The 19008-nt window shown below is 33.6% G+C and overlaps 1 protein-coding gene and 1 pseudogene across 1 annotated transcript; both read right to left on the bottom strand.

Annotated features, from left to right (window-relative positions):
• Positions 1-664: 664 nt before the first annotated feature.
• On the bottom strand, positions 665-5627 carry LOC143535421 (threonine synthase, chloroplastic-like). The gene is made up of 3 exons (XM_077029684.1): positions 5558-5627; positions 2160-3083; positions 665-678 (listed from the first exon to the last, which is right to left on the bottom strand). Exons 1-3 carry the CDS (start codon positions 5625-5627, stop codon positions 665-667), a joined length of 1008 nt encoding a protein of 335 aa, XP_076885799.1.
• Positions 5628-15430: 9803 nt separating this feature from the next.
• LOC143536544 (bZIP transcription factor 44 pseudogene) lies at positions 15431-16126 on the bottom strand (annotated as a pseudogene).
• Positions 16127-19008: the final 2882 nt, after the last annotated feature.

Here is a 19008-nt window from a genome sequence, read left to right as displayed (position 1 = left end):
AAATGATGCAATTACCGTTTAACTAATATTCATGACGTAATACCTTATAATTTGAATTTGTAGCAGCCAAGCAAGTCCAAGAGACTCACAATACAAAGTTGATCATTCATTTCAAATTTCATATTCTTTGAAGGAGATGAAGGTTGTGTGTTATAGTTTACTTTTAATTGGTAGTTGGGTACCATATTGTCCTTTTGTATTATTAGATTATAAATATGTTTTGGTATATTGTTAATTGAAATACTAGCTAGATTATTATGGATTTGAAACTATGACCCGGGTTTGAAAAAATTAAGTATATTTTTCACAAGTTCTTATGTTGCTATTTTTATACTTTCAACCGTTTGTAACACAGACTCTAATATAGATATCAATAATAACGATTATATCAATAATATCGTTCCCTTAAATATACTAAACTTTTATTTGTTCGTTTTATATCAATATCAATCGTATTACCAAAATTATCGTTATATTAAATAAAATTACTTAAATTATGTTACACTTTTAAATTGACTGGTATTAACTAATTCTTTATTTAAATTTCTATTTTCATCACTACTAAATTAGCATGTACGGAATATGACGAAAAGTTTAATATCATGAGTGATATAACTACAAAGGAAACGGGTTAAATGGATACACATTGAAAGAAACATAAAAGCTAAAGAGCACAATCTATTAAAACAATATTATATTATTATTATATGCATTTAATAATTATATAACGTAATTTATCCACAAAAGAGTTATAAAAAACGAGATGCGAAAGCTTTGGCTAATTTTATGAATGATATATATTAGTAATCAACTATATGTCAACTACACTTGAATGGGAATTAATATGTTATTGAATATTGATTAAGACTTTATTTTAAAGATTAATTAATTATAGCATTATGAAAGACTAAATTTAGGTTTTTGATTGTCATATTGTTACCTACAACACTTTTTAAAGTGAATATATCATTGCTTTAATAACTTGCAAGATTCATACATTATGCATTTAAAGAATCAAAGATCTATATTATCTACTAGGTTATTGACCTGTTGGCGCCATGAGTGGAAACATATAAATCATGTAACATTTACCGGTAATATAAAAGTGGAAAACATAATTTCATACATATATGTGGAAACGAGAAGATGATATACAGTTGTTAATAATGTCGGTAAACAAAATAAAAACTTTTAAACATAACTTTCAAGCGAAAATAACATGCATTTTACAATCATTAGATAGATTTAAAATGAGAATTTCATAAATTACAAAATAGTTCCTTATAAACGACATTTGTAGTTTTATTTGTAATTTTATATTCCTTGTCTAATATAAGCATTTTAACACCGTCTCTACTCTTCACTCGTGATAAAGCAACATATAGTTGATCATATGTTTAAGTTTTAACAAAATTAAATTTCCATTTTCATCACCACCAAATTAGCATGTACGAAATATAGCGAAAAGTTTAATCTCCCGAGTAGATGCAATTTGTCTAAATGGGTAAAACAATACAGCTACAGAGCACAATCTATTAAAATAATATTAGATTATTATTATTATTATTATTAAATGTATTCAATAACTATTTAACATAAAAGGATTTATAAAAAAATGGATGAGAAAGTTTTGCCTAATTTCCTAAATGATATATATTAGGAATCAATGATATGTCAACTATACTTGAATGAAAATTCATATGTTATTGAATATTGATTAAGACTTTATTTTGAATATCAATTAATTATAGTATTATGAAAGACTAAATTGGATTTTAATAATCCCAACTTAGTGCAGTTGGCCGATAATAATCCCAACTTTATAATAGCTGTCACTGGTCCCAACTTTCACACTATTTGTTTTCATTGGACCTCCGTTAAAAAAAATTTAAGGACTATTGGTTTTTATTGGTCCCAAGTATTTCATTTTTGCCGGCGCTTGTCCCAACTATCACTTTAACTGTCAACGGTCCCAACTTTCACACATGTGTCTGCCACCAGTCCACGACTAACCGAGTACTAACTCCGTTATGTTTTAGATGACGTGTCCATCCTACGTGTTAAAAAACCTTGACGTGGCTGCCTGCGTGTATATTAATAACAAAAAACCCTTCTCCTCCTTGAATATATAATAATATCAGCAGATGACAATTTAATACAAATCCCCAAATCGATATCTTCAATCGATCGAGAACCCAATCGATCAAGAACAACCCCAGCAGCCTGCGCACACACGAGCCTCGGAATCCTATCAACCAACCCCAACTCTTTACACATATGAAACCCTTTATAAAACGCGTAAATATTCCCCAAATTACCCCCGGGAACAATAACCCAATCCGGCACCTCCCAGTCAAACTGCTGCAAGATCTCGATCGCAACAGTCTTTTGCCCCTCTAACCTCAAACTATTCAACGAATTCGCTAAATAAATCGGTAACTCAGACGTAACCTCCCTAACCAACTGCGTACACCCATCGAAATCCGTATCAAGACTCAACACAAACGCCCCATTCGCAATCGGCTGAACCAACTGCGCCATGGAAATCTTGTTCGCAGGCAAGAAAACAATACTCGGAATACCTGCGGACGCGCAGTAGGCCGACAACGCGGCCGACATGTCCCCGGTCGACGCGCAGCCCACCCCGACAACGGGCCGGTTCATTTTACGCAAACGATTAACCTGACTAACTAACACAGTCATACCCAAATCCTTAAAACTACCCGTGTGACTAATCCCGCAATGCTTAACCCACAAATCATTCATACCCAAATGCTGTTTCCCAAACCTTTCGGCCCAGAACATATTCGAATTACCTTCGAAAGCCGATACGATATCGTCGGAATCGATCTCGGGCAAGACCCATTCTTTTTTGGACCAGACACCCGACCCGTATGGCCAAGTGGTCTTGCCGATGCGTGAATCGAATAAAGACTTCCAGTAGGATCCGTCGAAGGCTTTTAACGCTTCGATGTCGTCTTGGACGTCGAGTAAGTCGCCGGAGCGTGAGCGGTAGACGATCGATTGGGTTGTTCTTGATCGATTGGGTTCTCGATCGATTGGAGATATCGATCGATTGTCATCTGCTGATATTATTATATATTCAAGGAGGAGAAGGGTTTTTTGTTATTAATATACACGCAGGCAGCCACGTCAAGGTTTTTTAACACGTAGGATGGACACGTCATCTAAAACATAACGGATTTAGTACTCGGTTAGTCGTGGACTGGTGGCAGACACATGTGTGAAAGTTGGGACCGTTGGCAGTTAAAAGTGATAGTTGGGACCAGTGCCGGCAAAAATGAAATACTTGGGACCAATAAAAACCAATAGTCCAAAATTTAACAACGTTAAGTTTTTTTCAAATTTCAAATTGATATTTTAGGGCTTTTGATCAGAATGAGAATATGAGTCGACTGATGTAAAACTTAACTCGAAATGGCGCTTTAAACAGTTTGATTTTTGTTAATTAAAAGTTTAAACATCGGAATTGAAGCATCCTTTAGTCGTTTGGACCACCGTTTGATGGTAGTTTTACATCAATCGACTCGTATCCTCATTCCGATCAAAAGCCCTAAAATATCAGTTTGAAATTTGGAAAAAACTTAACATCGTTAAGTTTTTTTTAACGGAGGTCCAATGAAAACAAGTAGTGTGAAAGTTGGGATCAGTGACAACTATTTTCAACATTTGGGATTATTATCAGCCAACTGCGTTAAGTTGGGATTATTAAAATCCAATTTTCCTTTTTTGTAACATAAATTTAAAATATACTTATAAAAAGAAATGTCTTAGATATTGTTCATCTTTTAACATTGACGTGCAAAAATTTTTGTATTTGATTTAAATAAGTTATGATGTCTTATAATTCATATAAAATTATCATTTATTTATTAATACAACATTTGCATTTTATTATTTATAAATACGACAACGCCATTATAGATATACCAGATGATCTTTTGATTGGTGTGTAAGGCCCCATTCCCGATAGCCCTACTTTAACGTCAGATTTACTCATAAACACAGTTCTACAAATCAGAGTTTATTAAAAATTTCGCGGAATATAAAACATCAATCATTCGTTACAAAACATTAAATCCTTTCTTTAAAACCAACTTAAAACATCATATTTTAAACACCATCGTTTCTTCCATCTTCAAATGCTAGCCGTTCAATCCATGCCATGTGTCATCCTCATATAACTCTACATTCAGCTCACCTGCGTGCATACTAAAAGTCAGCTACGCTGAGTGGGTTCTAGTTAATCAGGTAACGTACATTACATACACATATCACACATACTTACGTATCCGAAGATACATACTCATACTTAACTAGTTACTCTTCTGTTCAACGTACATACTTACTACTATCACTTATCTCAGTACACCGAGAGTATGTTCATAGTCCACCGTCTATACCTATACTCAAGGTCATGAACACGAAAAGGGTCCGCAGTCCTTACCTATGCTCACCTTTTATGGTACGTGCAAGGTCCGCAGTCCTTCCCTATACCATCCTACATTAACAACACGTACAAGGTCCACAGTCCCTCCCTATGTTGCAACCTAATTCATAGAACGTACGAGGTCCACAGTCCTCCCCTATGCTACCACAATACAATTACAGCACGTATAAGGTCCACAGTCCTTTCCTATGCTGACTCCTATCTAAATTACGTATAAGGTCCACAGTCCTTAACTACGTTCTCATCTATCATCTATAACACGTATAAGGCCCACAGTCCTTAACTACGCCATCACATGCCAAGTCTAAGCCCAATGGAAGTTAGAGGGATTTGCCATCCTAACTTACTGCGTCAGATGTAGAACTCACATACCATTCATGTACCTGCATACACTTACTTCGCATATACAATAATTACATCATATCGTAAGAACACTTTAGGCGTTCTTCACATCATTCATTTAACAATCATACTCCTTGTCGGTACGTGCAATATCCGAAGATCGTTCATGCCCCGACAATCATTCGTTCATTACGATCATACATCATCCATATATAACATTCATATCTTTATTTGCAACCTGACAGTACGCACAATATCCGAAGATCGTTCGCGTACCGACAAGCAATCATTCATATCTATCACATATATCGCATATGGCATACACTTATCACTTAGGATAAATGTATTAACAAACACATCGAGTATGCACACAGCCCCGAAAACATAACAAGGAATGGGGCTAGAAACTCACCTGAATGCGGTTACGTTCACCGTTAATCGTAATCCCTTTCTTAAGTTGTGCACGGCTAGCTGTATAATATTTACATGTATCAATTAACTATTACTACTCATAACGTATTTCTATCTTTATATAACCCACAACGAACGGGGGTCCGGGGGCAGCGCCCCTGGCAGCGGGGTTCTAGAGGCGGCAGCCCCTAGCGGGGTCCAAGGGGCAGAGCCCCTGGCTGGGGTTAAGATAATGGGCTTAGCATCCAGTGGACTTAGCTAAATCTGGCCCATCTGTTCATTAAGTAACTGGGCCTAACTGGCCAGGCCCAAAGTCCACCTCGAGTCACTAACTGTCCGAGAACTCAAGGACAGAGAACTCAGCCAAGAACTCGTGACCGAGAACACTTGGGACCGAGATCATTGACCGAAATCATCAACTTTGACCGAGAACTCGTATGTTGACCGAGAAACATTGTTCCTGCCCGAGAACTCTCATGGCCGAGAACCCCCTTGGCCGAGAACTCTCGTTGACCGAGATCTCCTAATGACCAGGTTCTCATGTTGACCGAAAACTCATGTCGGATGTTTTTAACTCGGATTTTCCTAACCATACACCCAGTCCAGACTCGAGAAATGATTAATCAGTCTAAAAATCACATTTTTAACTTCCTATTTCCAGTTTCCTTAACCATTTTACACCTGTTAACATCCCATTATCAAGATCTAGTCCATTTCTAGCATAAAGCTTGGATCTTTACACTTTTAACACGTTTTAGGCTAGATCTAGGGTTTCCTTCATGAACCGTATCTAGCCATGAGTATATTACGTCCATTTTAATCAAGTTGTTAACTTTATGTTTTATCTAGATCCGATCTAGTCTACGTTCAAGTTTCATGGCTATCCGTTCATAAAAACGTAAGCTTTAAGATCAAGGACATACCTTTATACGGCTAATAGGCTACGGCTTGACTTGTTTATCAAGGACATATCTTTTATCTAGGACATATCTTTTATCTAGCTTGTGTAATCAATATCTATTGGTATTCGGCTTGGATTTGGTATTGGATCTCTCTCTTTCTCTCTCGGCCGTAAAATAGGGAAGGGTTTGTGTGTGTTATGGAGGTGTAGAGAGAATAAGATGGATGGAAATGGAAAGATTTAGGGTTTAAGGGGTATTTATACTCCCTTAAGCCCATGGACCTAAGACCCATCTTTCCTTTTTAGTCCATGATTAGTTCTCTAATTAGCCTACATCTCTTTCCCTCTTATATTATTTTATAAAATATTATTATTTGAAATTCGGGATGTTACATGGTGATTCATCCGATCCTATTTATGATCTGATTGATTTTGTATATCCAGCATTATTGGATAATTTTAATGATATTTCATATTTTCAAGAAAAGAGTCATACTTGCACCTTTAAATGAGGCTGTCCAAGATATTGATGACAAATTTTTGTCTTTGTTTCTCGAAGAAGAAGTTAAATATCTCAGTTCTGATAGTATAGACAAGTCTGATAGTGTTGGTTCTGGTTTCGATCCAGCATTACACTCACCGTGTCTCGTATGCCTAATCATAGATTGGTTCTAAAAGTTGGTGTGCCAATAATGTTACTAAGGAATATTGATCAGAAGAACGGTTTATTCAACGGAACCAGATTACAAGTAATTAACTTGGGGATGCGTTTTATCGAAGTAAAGGTTATTTCAGGTACTAACATTGAGTTTTGCACTTATATAACTCGTAGTGTTATAACTCCTTCAGATAATAAACTGCCATTTATATTGAAATGAAGACAGTTTCCTGTTGCGGATTGTTTTGCAATGACCATTAATAAAAGTCAAGGCCAATCACCAGCAAGAGTTGGCATATACCTGCAAGAATCGGTGTCTACACATGGTCAATTATATGTGGCTTTATCACAAGTGAAGAGTAGAGACGGTGTTAAAATGCTTATATTAGACAAGGAAGGTAAAGTTACAAATAAAACTACAAATGTGTTTATAAGGAACTATTTACTAATTTATAATTGTAATATGGATGTTATTTTAGCTGAATATGTTTATACATGATTTATATATTAGTTGATACTAGAAACGTGTGGATGTTACATGATTTATAATTTTCCACCCGTGGCGCCCACGGGTCAATAACCTAGTTAGTTAATATGTGACAAATGAAAATGGGACAATTAGGTGCCATGTGACACAACAATGATTTTTGTTTAAAATATGGAATGTTTAAAATATTCATTAATTGTTTTAATTAGATAGTTATGACTTATGAATTTCAAAGTTGAATAATAACTATGCCACTTGGCAAAAAAATGGGATAATTAGGTGCCATGTGACACAACAATGATTTTTGTTTATTATAATAGTAGATTTTTTATGCATGCACTATAAATCCAAATATTTTCAAGTAAGGCCTATAGTATTTGAGAAGAAATAAACATATAATTATGGGTTAATTGAAAAAAAAAAAGTTCTATCTTATTGTTCAATAACTACTGATTTTTAACATGAACCCGTTCGGCATTATCATCCCTTTGGACTCTGTCTAGTTAGCCGCGGGTTTGGCCAAAAAGTATGTGCTCGGTTATAATCTTTTTCTTTTTCTTTGCTTTAATATCATAAAATTGTACCATGTAAATCACTGTTGTCTGCTGATCAACACGCCTTAGTAATGAAAGTCCAATTTAATGGTCAATGCAAACCATACATTGAATCTGATATTAAATTATTATTACCCTTGTTTGAATTCATCATCTTTCCAAAGTGTATCACAACTTTTTCACACGTTTTCCATATATATGTCCTCCTTACAATCTCTTAACAATTTCTTTATTAATAACACCCCTTAAATATTCTTGAATATGTTCTAGCTTTGCCACATATCGGTTTGTGGGAATCGAACTCATTACCTTGCTTTTAACATGTTTGTGGCTTACCAACTCAATTATGATGAATTGATGTTAGCATTCTCTTTTTCTAAGGGGGTGTTTGAGATTCCATATTTTACCTCCTTATAATTTTTCATTAAGTTAATAAGTTACAACATTGTAACTTATGAAACTTTACATCTCAAAATATAAGCAATTTCAAACACCTTATTACTTTTCAAAAAATTTATAAGTTATAAGTTGGTGAAAATAAGCAATCACAACCATCCATTTTGATTTCTTTTAAAATACAAATACAAATTATTATTACTATTCTATTGTATTTTAAGAAATTATTTATATCGTATGAATCCATAAGATTTGTTATTATGTATATTATTAAATTTAACTTTTTCGTTTTATTTTTTTAACCGCCTGTGTATCACACGGGCTCTAATATAACCTAGTTCACATTATTTCAATCTCTCCTTAATTTTGCTTGCGATCATTTATCACTAGAGGTTTTAACTTCTAATCAAATTTTTGGTTAACATGTCTAACTCGTTTAACCAATCAGTCGTGTTTGAGGTTGACTTGTTTAATCCATTAGTTAATCGAGTCGTGTTCGAGACGATCTGCTAAACCCGTTTGTTTTTTAACATGTAGACTCGAGAATCCATTTATAATTAGGATAAAATTGAAAATTACATTTTTATAGGGTCAACAAGGAACCATCTACAACCAATTTAACCCATCTACGACAACCCTTTAATGACTCATTTATCACAACTTGCTTATGGCTCATTTACAACATGTAAACTCATTTTAATCGTATAGACAAATGGGTTACACAAGCTGCGTCCTCATCATGATTTTAAGTAAGTCCGGTTAGGTTGAAGTCCTTGACACGAGTAATCTATGTATCATGTTCGTATTAATCAATTCAGCATGTCAACCTGCAAAAATACCATATATTCATGACTAAGGTAGCAAGACCATCATCTAGTAAGTTTCTATGTTGGAAACTAAGAGCCTTTGTTCGTAACTTCATATACTAAAGTGACTTGTTGGCGTGCTAAAGAAAATAAAATAAAATAATATATTTTGATTAAGTACAATTAATCGTTTTGAATCATTTTGTCTTGTTTGTTTCCTGACTTTCATAAAAGTTAAATGGAATCTAAAGAAATCAATCACTTACATTTCTTGAATGGAGATCAAGTTGGCCATTTGTCATTTTTCACATCAAAGTGTACCAAAGTTTCTTTTCTTCTGTTTGGGAATTTCTATCTTTTAATGTACGTTGGTGGTGGAAGAGCCTCTAGCAACCGATGATATTATTCTTTTTTAATCACAAAAAGTCAATAAAAATGTCACTTTACAAAAAAAGGGATTTTGTGCATGATTCTTGCCAAATGAAAGTAATGTTACACGTTGAAGCTATGAATATCTTCTTGATGGTTTTGGCAAAATAGAGCTATCTTGATACACCATGGGGTTAGGTCATTTTTACTCAAATTAGCCTCATAACCAAGCATTCCTTTTTGATTTATTATTATTATTATTATTATTATTATTATTATATTAGAGACACCAAAATGACTCATTCGTCGATACTCAGTTCGATGGGATTTGTCTTCTCCGTGTAAGGCCCCGTTACCGGTAGCCCTACTTTGGTGTTGGATTTACTCATAAACGCAGTTCTAAATATCAGAGTTAATTAAAACTTTACGCGGAACGTGAACTTCAACCTTAAAACATTACATGACTTCCAAATCTTGTCTTATCAAACATTCATAGTCATTTAAAAACACAACATAGTCTTTTAAAATAAAACATCATAGCAAAATCTTCAGATGCCAGCTTCGTCCAACTCTGCCATGTGTCCTCCTCAAGCTACCTGCCTCATTCTACTCACCTGCGTGCATACTAAAAGTCAGCTACGCTGAGTGAGTTATAGTTAATCACATAATCATACAATACCTTCTTACATTTCATACTTAACCTCTTAACTTTCTTTCATACATACATAAGTGCATATACTTTCATTCTTACCTTCATACTTCCTTTACATACATAATCATACGTTTTAAAGAGCCTTTCGCCCTATAACCTTACAGATATTATAAGGGTCTGGTCCCTAACATCACAGATATTATAAGGGTCTGGTCCCTAACATCACAGATATTGTTAGGGTATGGTCCCTCTTCGTTACCATACAACCATACCTTTCCTTCGTTTGTTAGCTTTATCGCATTCATACATATAAGCATATACTTTATACTTACCTTATACATAACACTACAACCCGACAGTACGTGCAATATCCGAAGATCGTTCACGTACTATCAAGCAATTCTTCATACATTTCACATCATTCACATAAGGCATACACTTATCACTTAGGATAAGTGTATTAACAAACATATCGAGTATGCACACAGCCCCGAAAACATAACACAGAAGTGGGGCTAGAAACTCACCTGAATGCGGTTACGTTCACCGTTAATTGTAATCCCTTTCTTCAGTTGTGCACGGCTGACTGTATAATAATTACACGTATCAATTAACTATCCCTACTCATATCATCTTTCTAGTCTTAGCTATTACCCACAACGAACGGGGGTCCGGGGGAAGCGCCTCTGGCAGCGGGGTTCTAGGGGCGGCAGCCCCTAGCAGGGTCCAAGGGGCAGAGCGCCTGGCTGGGGTCGAGCTGACTTTTGGCGAACTTAACATTAACTGTCTTAACGTATCTTTCATTAGGTTTTTAATTTATTTCTCAGCGAACTTGACTTTTGGTGAACTTTATATTAAGCGAATTTAACATGGGCGAAGTTAACCCTAAGCGAACATATACCAGGCGAAGTTGTCACTAGGCGAAGTTATATATTAGCGAACTTAACCAGCGAAGTTCACACAACAACGAACTTATAACCTCAACGAAGTTGGTTTGGCGAACTTGGCCTGGCGAACTTGGCCGCAGGCGAGGTTACCTGCAGGCGAAGTTGCCCAGCTGCCGCCTCTGTTCAATCTTAATCCCCCACAATCATATATGTTTTAACGTGAAATTCTTGGATACGATATTTAACCAACTCGCGATCAATCCTATGGTCGTTTTTGGATAAGATTTGGCCCGAAAACGCATAAAGTTGGGACCTTTAAGCTCAAAATGTTCGATACTAGTTTTAAGGGTTCATTTAATTGATCCGCACAGGTTTATGGGTTCATTAGTTTCGTTTTAGCATCAAGTTTAGAACTTTACGTTTCATATACACCCGATCTATTCTCGTTCTAAGTTTTAAGGCCAAACGTTTATAAAAACGTAAACTTTAAGGTAAAAGACATACCTTTACATGCTTGTTTGATCTTGGTTAGCTTGTTTAGGAACTCTAGATCTTGTATAAGACTCGAATAACAAAGATCTAATCACAACTAACGTTTACTCGCTCTCGGATCTCGCTCGTCTCTCTCTCTCTCTCTCTCTCTCTCTCTCTCTCTCTCTCTCTCTCTCTCTCTCGGCCATATATGGTGTGGTGTAGAATGTGTGTGTGTTTTTGAATCATCATCATCATCATCATCATCATCATCGTACTCAGTATATCCCACCAATAGCAATGCTATGGTAGGGTCTGATGAGGGTAAGATGTAGACAGCCTTACCTCTATCCCATAGGGATAGAGAGGCTGCTTCCGGTGAGACCTCCGGCTCGATAGTAGTTTTGCATTAAGCCTTGGACATAAGGCACATAGCACTCAATCATCGGGACACCGGCTGATTGGTGCATGTGCCCTTGTCTTTCGGCTATCAACGCCACCACATGGTGCCTGATTAACCTTCCACCACATGGTGTTTTTGAATGTGTAGAGAAATATGGAAGATGGAATGAGGATTAGGGTTTTAGGATGGTTTAAGGGGTATTTATATCCCTTAAAGCCCATGGACCTAAGGCCCATTACCCTTTTAATCCATCTTAATTAATCCAAGTCCATGACTTTTCTTTATTTAATACTAATTAATAATTTAACGCTCGACTACTTAACGAAATCTTCCTTATTTAATATTATAATATTTTAGGATGTTACACTCTGTTTGGGGTTTCTCTAAAACAACTTAGAGAAGCGCCATTGTAGTGAGCTCAAACTATAATATAGAATACATGCAATTAACACAACCCTTTAACAGTACCGGTCAAGAAACCACCGTTGTTGATGTTCTAGAAAACACAACCATAATATCTTGTTTTCGTGTTTTATGCAAGTATATGTGATTTTTGATTTATTCAGTGTTGGTATTAAAATCATCGATCCTTTGTTAGTCTAATTATAAGTATAGTACTAATTACAGAAATCTGATTATGTATGGTTGTTCTTTAGAGTGCTTGGCTCTAATTTCTCCAAGGAGTTAGGACTTAGAAAGTTTTTGTGTTTAAATTTTGTAATAGGAGTACTATGATATTAAACTTATATATTTATAATAATAGCAGCAGCAGCAACAAAAATAACAACGAATTATGTTTGAAAGCACGTTTAATATTACCAGAAAGTCATGTAAATTAAGATGTGCAAATATTGTTAAAAAAATGTATATGTTTACAAGAGTTTTCTTAAGGCTATTCGGTGGCGTACGTAATAATCGCCCACCATTCTCATGCCCACGTGGAAGGAGAGGCCAGTGTGACAACCCCCCTCCTTTCCATATCGGTTCAAAGATCTTCATTGGCGACCTCGTTAGAGATATTCATCTTGTGTCTTTTTTTTCTTTTATTAATTGCTTACCTACACATGTTTTTAAGCAACTGTATTCAATGCATCGTTTGTAAATTATCTAGATAGAAGCAGGTTAGTATTTTTCTTAATTATATGATAAATAATTTGTTTTTTTAGTTTTCAAAAGAATGAGTGTGAACGAAAGTCGTGCTTGTATAGTAATGTTTTTAACAGTTTAAGTAATTTGTTAACAATTATTTATTTATATCCATTAACGTTACTTCTGTTATTATATATATATTTTAATTATAAATAATAAACGTGGTCTAATATTAAAAAGCTTATAAACTTCAATCTTGAATTGTTTATTAGTTATACCATACTTGTTTAAATATTTATAACTTTTGGAGAATTATTTACAGCCATATACCATAATATAACATAAGTACTGTTAAGTGTATCATTTATATTAAGTATCAAGAATATATTCAATGATAGTATTTATATATGTTCTTATAACTTATTGAAGAACACACAATCGATACCAGAACAAGAAATACCCAAACCAATATGTTGCTATTAACCTTTAGAAAAGAAATCCGATACAAAAATAATCTTCTCAACAAGACAAATAGAAGCAGTGTTTTAAAAACCGGTTCAAACCGGCCGATTGAACCGGATAAACCAGATTTCGCACAATAGGCCGGTATTTTAAGTCCGATATTTTTGACCGGTTTGCTAGAACATCGTACCGACGGTTTTTGTCTAAAATACCGGTTCTTACCGGCAAACCGGTTTTAAGCCCGGGAAATTTTTGATATTTATAACCCATATGTTTTCAAATACTTTTAACCCAACAATTAACATTTAAACGTGTAAACTTTAAGACTATTTTTTTTTAAATTAAGTGCTTTTGCATTATTTTTTTTAATATGGATTAACTTTTGAATTATTTTTTATTATAGGAATAATTTAGTTTTGGGTTATTTTTTTATTGAAGTTACATTTATAGTAAATAATTATAAGGTAAACTATTAAACCGGTTGAACTTCACGGTATAATCCGGTTCAACCGGTTGTACAATTTTTTACCCTAATCCGGTACAAGTAAAATACCGGTTTTTAAAACATTGAATAAAAGATTATACATAAGACTAACAATAAGATTCGACCAACAGAATCAGAACTACAATCTAACTTCTAGATAATAGAAAGATAGAACTCCCCATTAACGAAGATGAAATACACACGAAGTGAGAACTAAACGAAGAGAGCTAAACCCTAACTTAACTCGTTAGCGGTGATTTAATCCAACAAATCAACAATTAACACTTTAGTCATTGGAGATTCAAAAGGCACACTTACTATACCAAATATATTTGCAACATTAACTGATACAATTTTAAGATATACTTTTTAACAATTTTTATACTTTGTTTTTTTAATTAATCGTTTAATCTATTTGATATTGGTTTAAGAATGACTAAAACACAATTAAACACACACCTATATTTAAAAGTGTGAGCACACATGATTAAAAAGTATTTTGTTATTATAGAATTTTTTTAAATATAAACTGCCAAGATGTTATAGCATAAACAAGATCCATCAATTATCATAAATTAATCTAGCATTAATTTATTAGAACCATTCCACACGTTCACGCACAAAGATTATGAACGAAGCAAAGAATCGTGTGGCAGTGCCGCAGTGGGAAAAAAATTGTAATATAATGCTTTATGGGGTTTCTTTAATAATAAAGTTTAATAACATAAAATAATTATAAAATTTAATGCATGATTAATTATTTGGATCGCTAAAGTTTTTTCTTTTATCTGTCACGATATTTTTTATAACTAGTTAACCTCATCATATCATAAATACTATGAATTAATGTTCTAGTGGTATAGCGTCCATCCTTTCAAAATAAAGGCGGCGGGTTCAAATACTTGCAAGCGCAAGGTCATGAGGATTTTTTGAAATTTGCTATTCTAGAAAGAAAAGAAAAGAAAAGTTAACATCATAAATAATATACATTAGTTTTCAGAAATATCAATTTTTGTACCAAGATTTTCAAAATTCATGTTGCTTCATTACAAACTTGAAGTGGTCTCACTTGAGCTCGTTGGATCATATATATGTCCGAGCCAAGTTTAATTTGCAGATAGGTTGGTAGTATAAGTACCAGAGCTAACTTGACTCAAGTAACTCGCCGCTAACTAGTATAAATTAAGTTTTTTTATAGTATATTGATAGTTTAGTATTGCATTATTTGGTATTTGTACCATGATTGTTCATATTTGTTATCAAAGACTTTTATTTAAAAAACTTTAATAAGCATAAAAAGTCATCAAACCATTACTCATGCGAATTCGACGGGAAACCAAAAACAAACTCATTTTCTAGCTTGGTTAGATTAACTCGTATATTCACTAACTCAAGTATAATTTAATATCGACAAAACTTACAACTTGTACGTAATACAATCTAGAATCTAGTACAATAGTCGCAAACATCAAACATCAATCATTCCTTGATTTACTTTCAACAAAGTTAACCCAACTTAATCAAAGAAAACACAATAATTGCAACCATAAAATAATATTATAGAGACAATAATAATATCATTAAACAAGAAAATACCCCCGTTACAATCATAGTACTTTGTACCCAAGACCACACCACTATTTTACCTACCAACAAACCTTATTCATCTATTTATTTAAGATTTCTAGAGGATCCACATCGGATTCAGTAAATAAACATGTCAGCAGAAGCCAGATTCCCCTGGTTACCATAAACATAATTCACTGAGTTACCCTCAACAAACTCAATCCCACCCCCAAAACCATAGTCCTCCTCCACAAACCCGCCACCAACCGGCCCATACACGAACCCAATAATATCGTTCAACGACTGAAGCTGCTGGCTAAGCTCGGCTATTTGAGCCCTTAAAACCCGGTTTTCGGTCTCCACATTCACATAATGTTGTGTGGTAATGTTCAACCTTGATATCATTTGGTTATTCTCTTTCCTGAGTTGACTCAGCTGAGTCTCGAGTTCGTCCAAATGCTTTTGCTTCCTGATTCTCGATCTCTTTGCCGATTCTCGATTGGATATCATTCTCTTCCTTTTCCTCTGATCCATCAACTGTTGAGGATCTTCCTCTGAACCCGAACCATCCGATGACGTCACCGTGGTCCCACTCCCACCAGACGTAGCCATTAAATTACCAGATTTCGTAATAGTAACAATAACAGTAATAGCAGATTTGTAACAAAATATAGTAACAAATTTGTAGGATTAGTTTTAATTTATATATGGATAATATAGATATATAAAAATAAAAATATTTATATAGAGTTGCGACTAATATTGTAAAGGTGGTTAATATTAATATATTGAAAACAAGGGAAAAATCATGAAATGTAATAAAACCAGTAGAGGAAGACGACGGAAAACGATTGAACTAGATGGGTTCGGCGTCGATATGTGGAATTGATCATAAACCCGGAAAGAAACAATTCACTGAGAATTTGAGTCATGTGTTACAAACAATAATAACAATAGGTTGCACATTAATATTGATTTTAGATAATAATACACAAGAAGTAACAAATTTGAAATGTGGAAGAATAATAAACAAAGAGATGATTAATATTAATATTATGATCTTAAGGATCTGAGAAAGAGAAGAAGGAGAGGGGGAAGGGAAATGGGAAGGATTGTGGGTGGATTTATAGGACAAGTTTGCAGACCAAAAAGCAATAAAGGTTTCATAGTGGAGATATTTTTTATAAAATTATTAAAAGGTATATGCTTGGAATCATCACTTTTGTTTCTAAGTGTTTTTAACTATGATGGCATTGTTATATTATTGATATTGTATTGGGTGATGTAACGAGACACTACCTACAAATTTGTAAGTTATTATTTCATATCAGGTTGTATGATGTTAAATCAAGTTTGTACATTAGAGATTGTTATAAATGTCGTGTGAGAGGAAAAAGAGTTATTATACGAATTATGAACTAGTTGTTATCTTTATGCATATATAATTTAACCCGAAAAATATATGTATCTTATAAATCTAAAGATTTTTAAAAAGCATAACGTCTCATTTGATATAATTATACGGCATGAGGCATATTAACCAATTCACTATAGCAATTGGAAAAATATACAAACAAGAAATAACTGAATAAGTATTTAAACTTCAACGGAGTAAAATAATTGACCAAATTTTATTTTTCCTCTTGTAATTTGAGAAAATATAACATTATACCAACTTCAACATGGTGTTCTGACTTTGGCAGTGGTTTTATTAGTTATTTTTATGACAGTCAAACACATCATACATGCTATATAATGACAAACACCAACTCATATGCTATCATACTACGCAAACTTCTCACGTTTTATATGTCATACGACCCATATGAACATTAGTGATAAATGATAGTGTGTGCTCTTTGATATTTAAAATATAAATAAATTGATATTTGCTTATTGGAGAATTCTTTTTAAACATATTTTATGTCTCTTCATTACATAAATCAAATCTTGGAAACTTTTGCTCAATAACTTTTTAACTAACTGCCCATTGTTTTTATTATTAAGTGGTAAACTTCTTTACGACTTTCAATAGTTCTATTCTTTTTCTAGCCTTAGTTAGGTTAACTAGTTTCAACTTTATATTTCAAATATAATTTCTTATTACAAACGGATCAATAAATTGAATTTCGAGTTGGCGGGTTCGCCCAAACCCAACCCAACGGCCCGTTTATAACCCTGAGTTTCTTATTAAACTTATTTAGTGTTCTAGACTTGTTGTGCAACTCATTTTGTACTAATTTCAACATTGGTTAACAATAAAAAAAATTAAATGAAAAATAAGAAAGAAAACTTAACCAATCTTTTAAAATTTTCACAAAAATGTCTTTGTTGATTAGAAAACTTTTTCCTTAAATACCATGGTTTTTTAAAAGTACTTTTAGAAAGGAATTACATATTTTTCAAAAGAGAGATTTCTTATTTTTATAATGAATACTAATTGTGTAAAGATTTTCCACAACAGGGTTTATGATGTTAGACCCCCACCCAAAATTCCAAAAAATACAAAAGTTATGGACCTTAGAAAAACATATTTAAATAAAGTTACTATTGATAAAGAGATATATAAAAAAAGTGTTTCCATATTTAAAAATATAGTTTTTAAACATTTACATTTTTTTTAATTAAAGGGAGCAAAAATATTTCTTTTTGCATGATGAATAATTATTTTAGTTCAAAACAAGTATTTATGAAGAGAAAGTTTGGGTTATATAAAACAATGTCGTACCTAATATTCTTAAGAGCTAAGAAAATTTATGTATCGATGATTATAAACGATTGCATGTTTAATTGAATAAAAAAAATTTAGAAAGTAACAGTAAAGTAGTAAACTTACAATTACAAGATATGAATATAGATTATTGTATGGACCACAAAAAATAAAAACAGTACACTTACGTATTTAATCTGTTGCAACTTGCATCACGTGGTGGAATTGGTGTAAATTTAGCTTCATGTAGGTTCTGTTTTCTTTTGTTGGAGGTTCTCCTCCAGGTTGTGGAGGATACTTGTTTGGTGTTCTTGATGTTGGTTTATAAATGTATAAAGTCCGGAAAAAAGTAAAAAAAAATGTGTTGCATAACATGGATCTTCGTTTTAGTATATATAATCCTACAAGGTTAAAACAAATCAGTGTTTCAAAATATAATGTTTCTGAAAAGGGTATAAAAATTGTTTTTTTAAAAAGAAAACGTAAAGGTTTATTTGCATTACGCATGTTCAGCAGCTAGATGAGATTGATTATTATCAGTTTCGGTTCAAACATACAACAATACGAGCTAAGCTCGGATCGATTCAGCTAACGACTAAGTAATTTGGCTTTTTTATGTATGTTTTTAATCTAAGTGTTGAAAATGTAACATGTATCTAACAATTTTATATCAGAATATTTTGGAGTTCAATAGTTTTTCTTGTTTTTGTTTTCATATATGTAATTGGGCTGGTAATAGGAGAGTTTGTGGGCCTGATGTTGGGCAACATGGGCTGCTTTTGATGTTGGGCTACTGCTTAGTTATTTGATTCACGAGTTATCCGGTCTTATTGTATGAACACAAGAGAGACCGAGAGAGTGATGTTCATGGGTTCAAGAGAGACCAAGA

This window comes from Bidens hawaiensis, unplaced genomic scaffold (genome assembly GCF_021521415.1).
Source record: "Bidens hawaiensis isolate Kalapana, Puna unplaced genomic scaffold, B.hawaiensis_p1.1 tig00000780_1, whole genome shotgun sequence".
Taxonomy (NCBI): Eukaryota; Viridiplantae; Streptophyta; class Magnoliopsida; order Asterales; family Asteraceae; genus Bidens; species Bidens hawaiensis.
This window is presented reverse-complemented; position numbering and strand designations above follow the sequence as displayed.

Bases quoted from the DNA above. Each gene is read 5' to 3' on its own strand.
- LOC143535421 (XM_077029684.1), bottom strand. From the start codon at position 5,627: ATGATCTCGGTCCCAAGTGTTCTCGGTCACGAGTTCTTGGCTGAGTTC. The intron at 3,084-5,557 runs GTTAGTGACTCG...TAATATCAGCAG, and splicing joins TGTCCTTGAGTTCTCGGACA to ATGACAATCGATCGATATCT.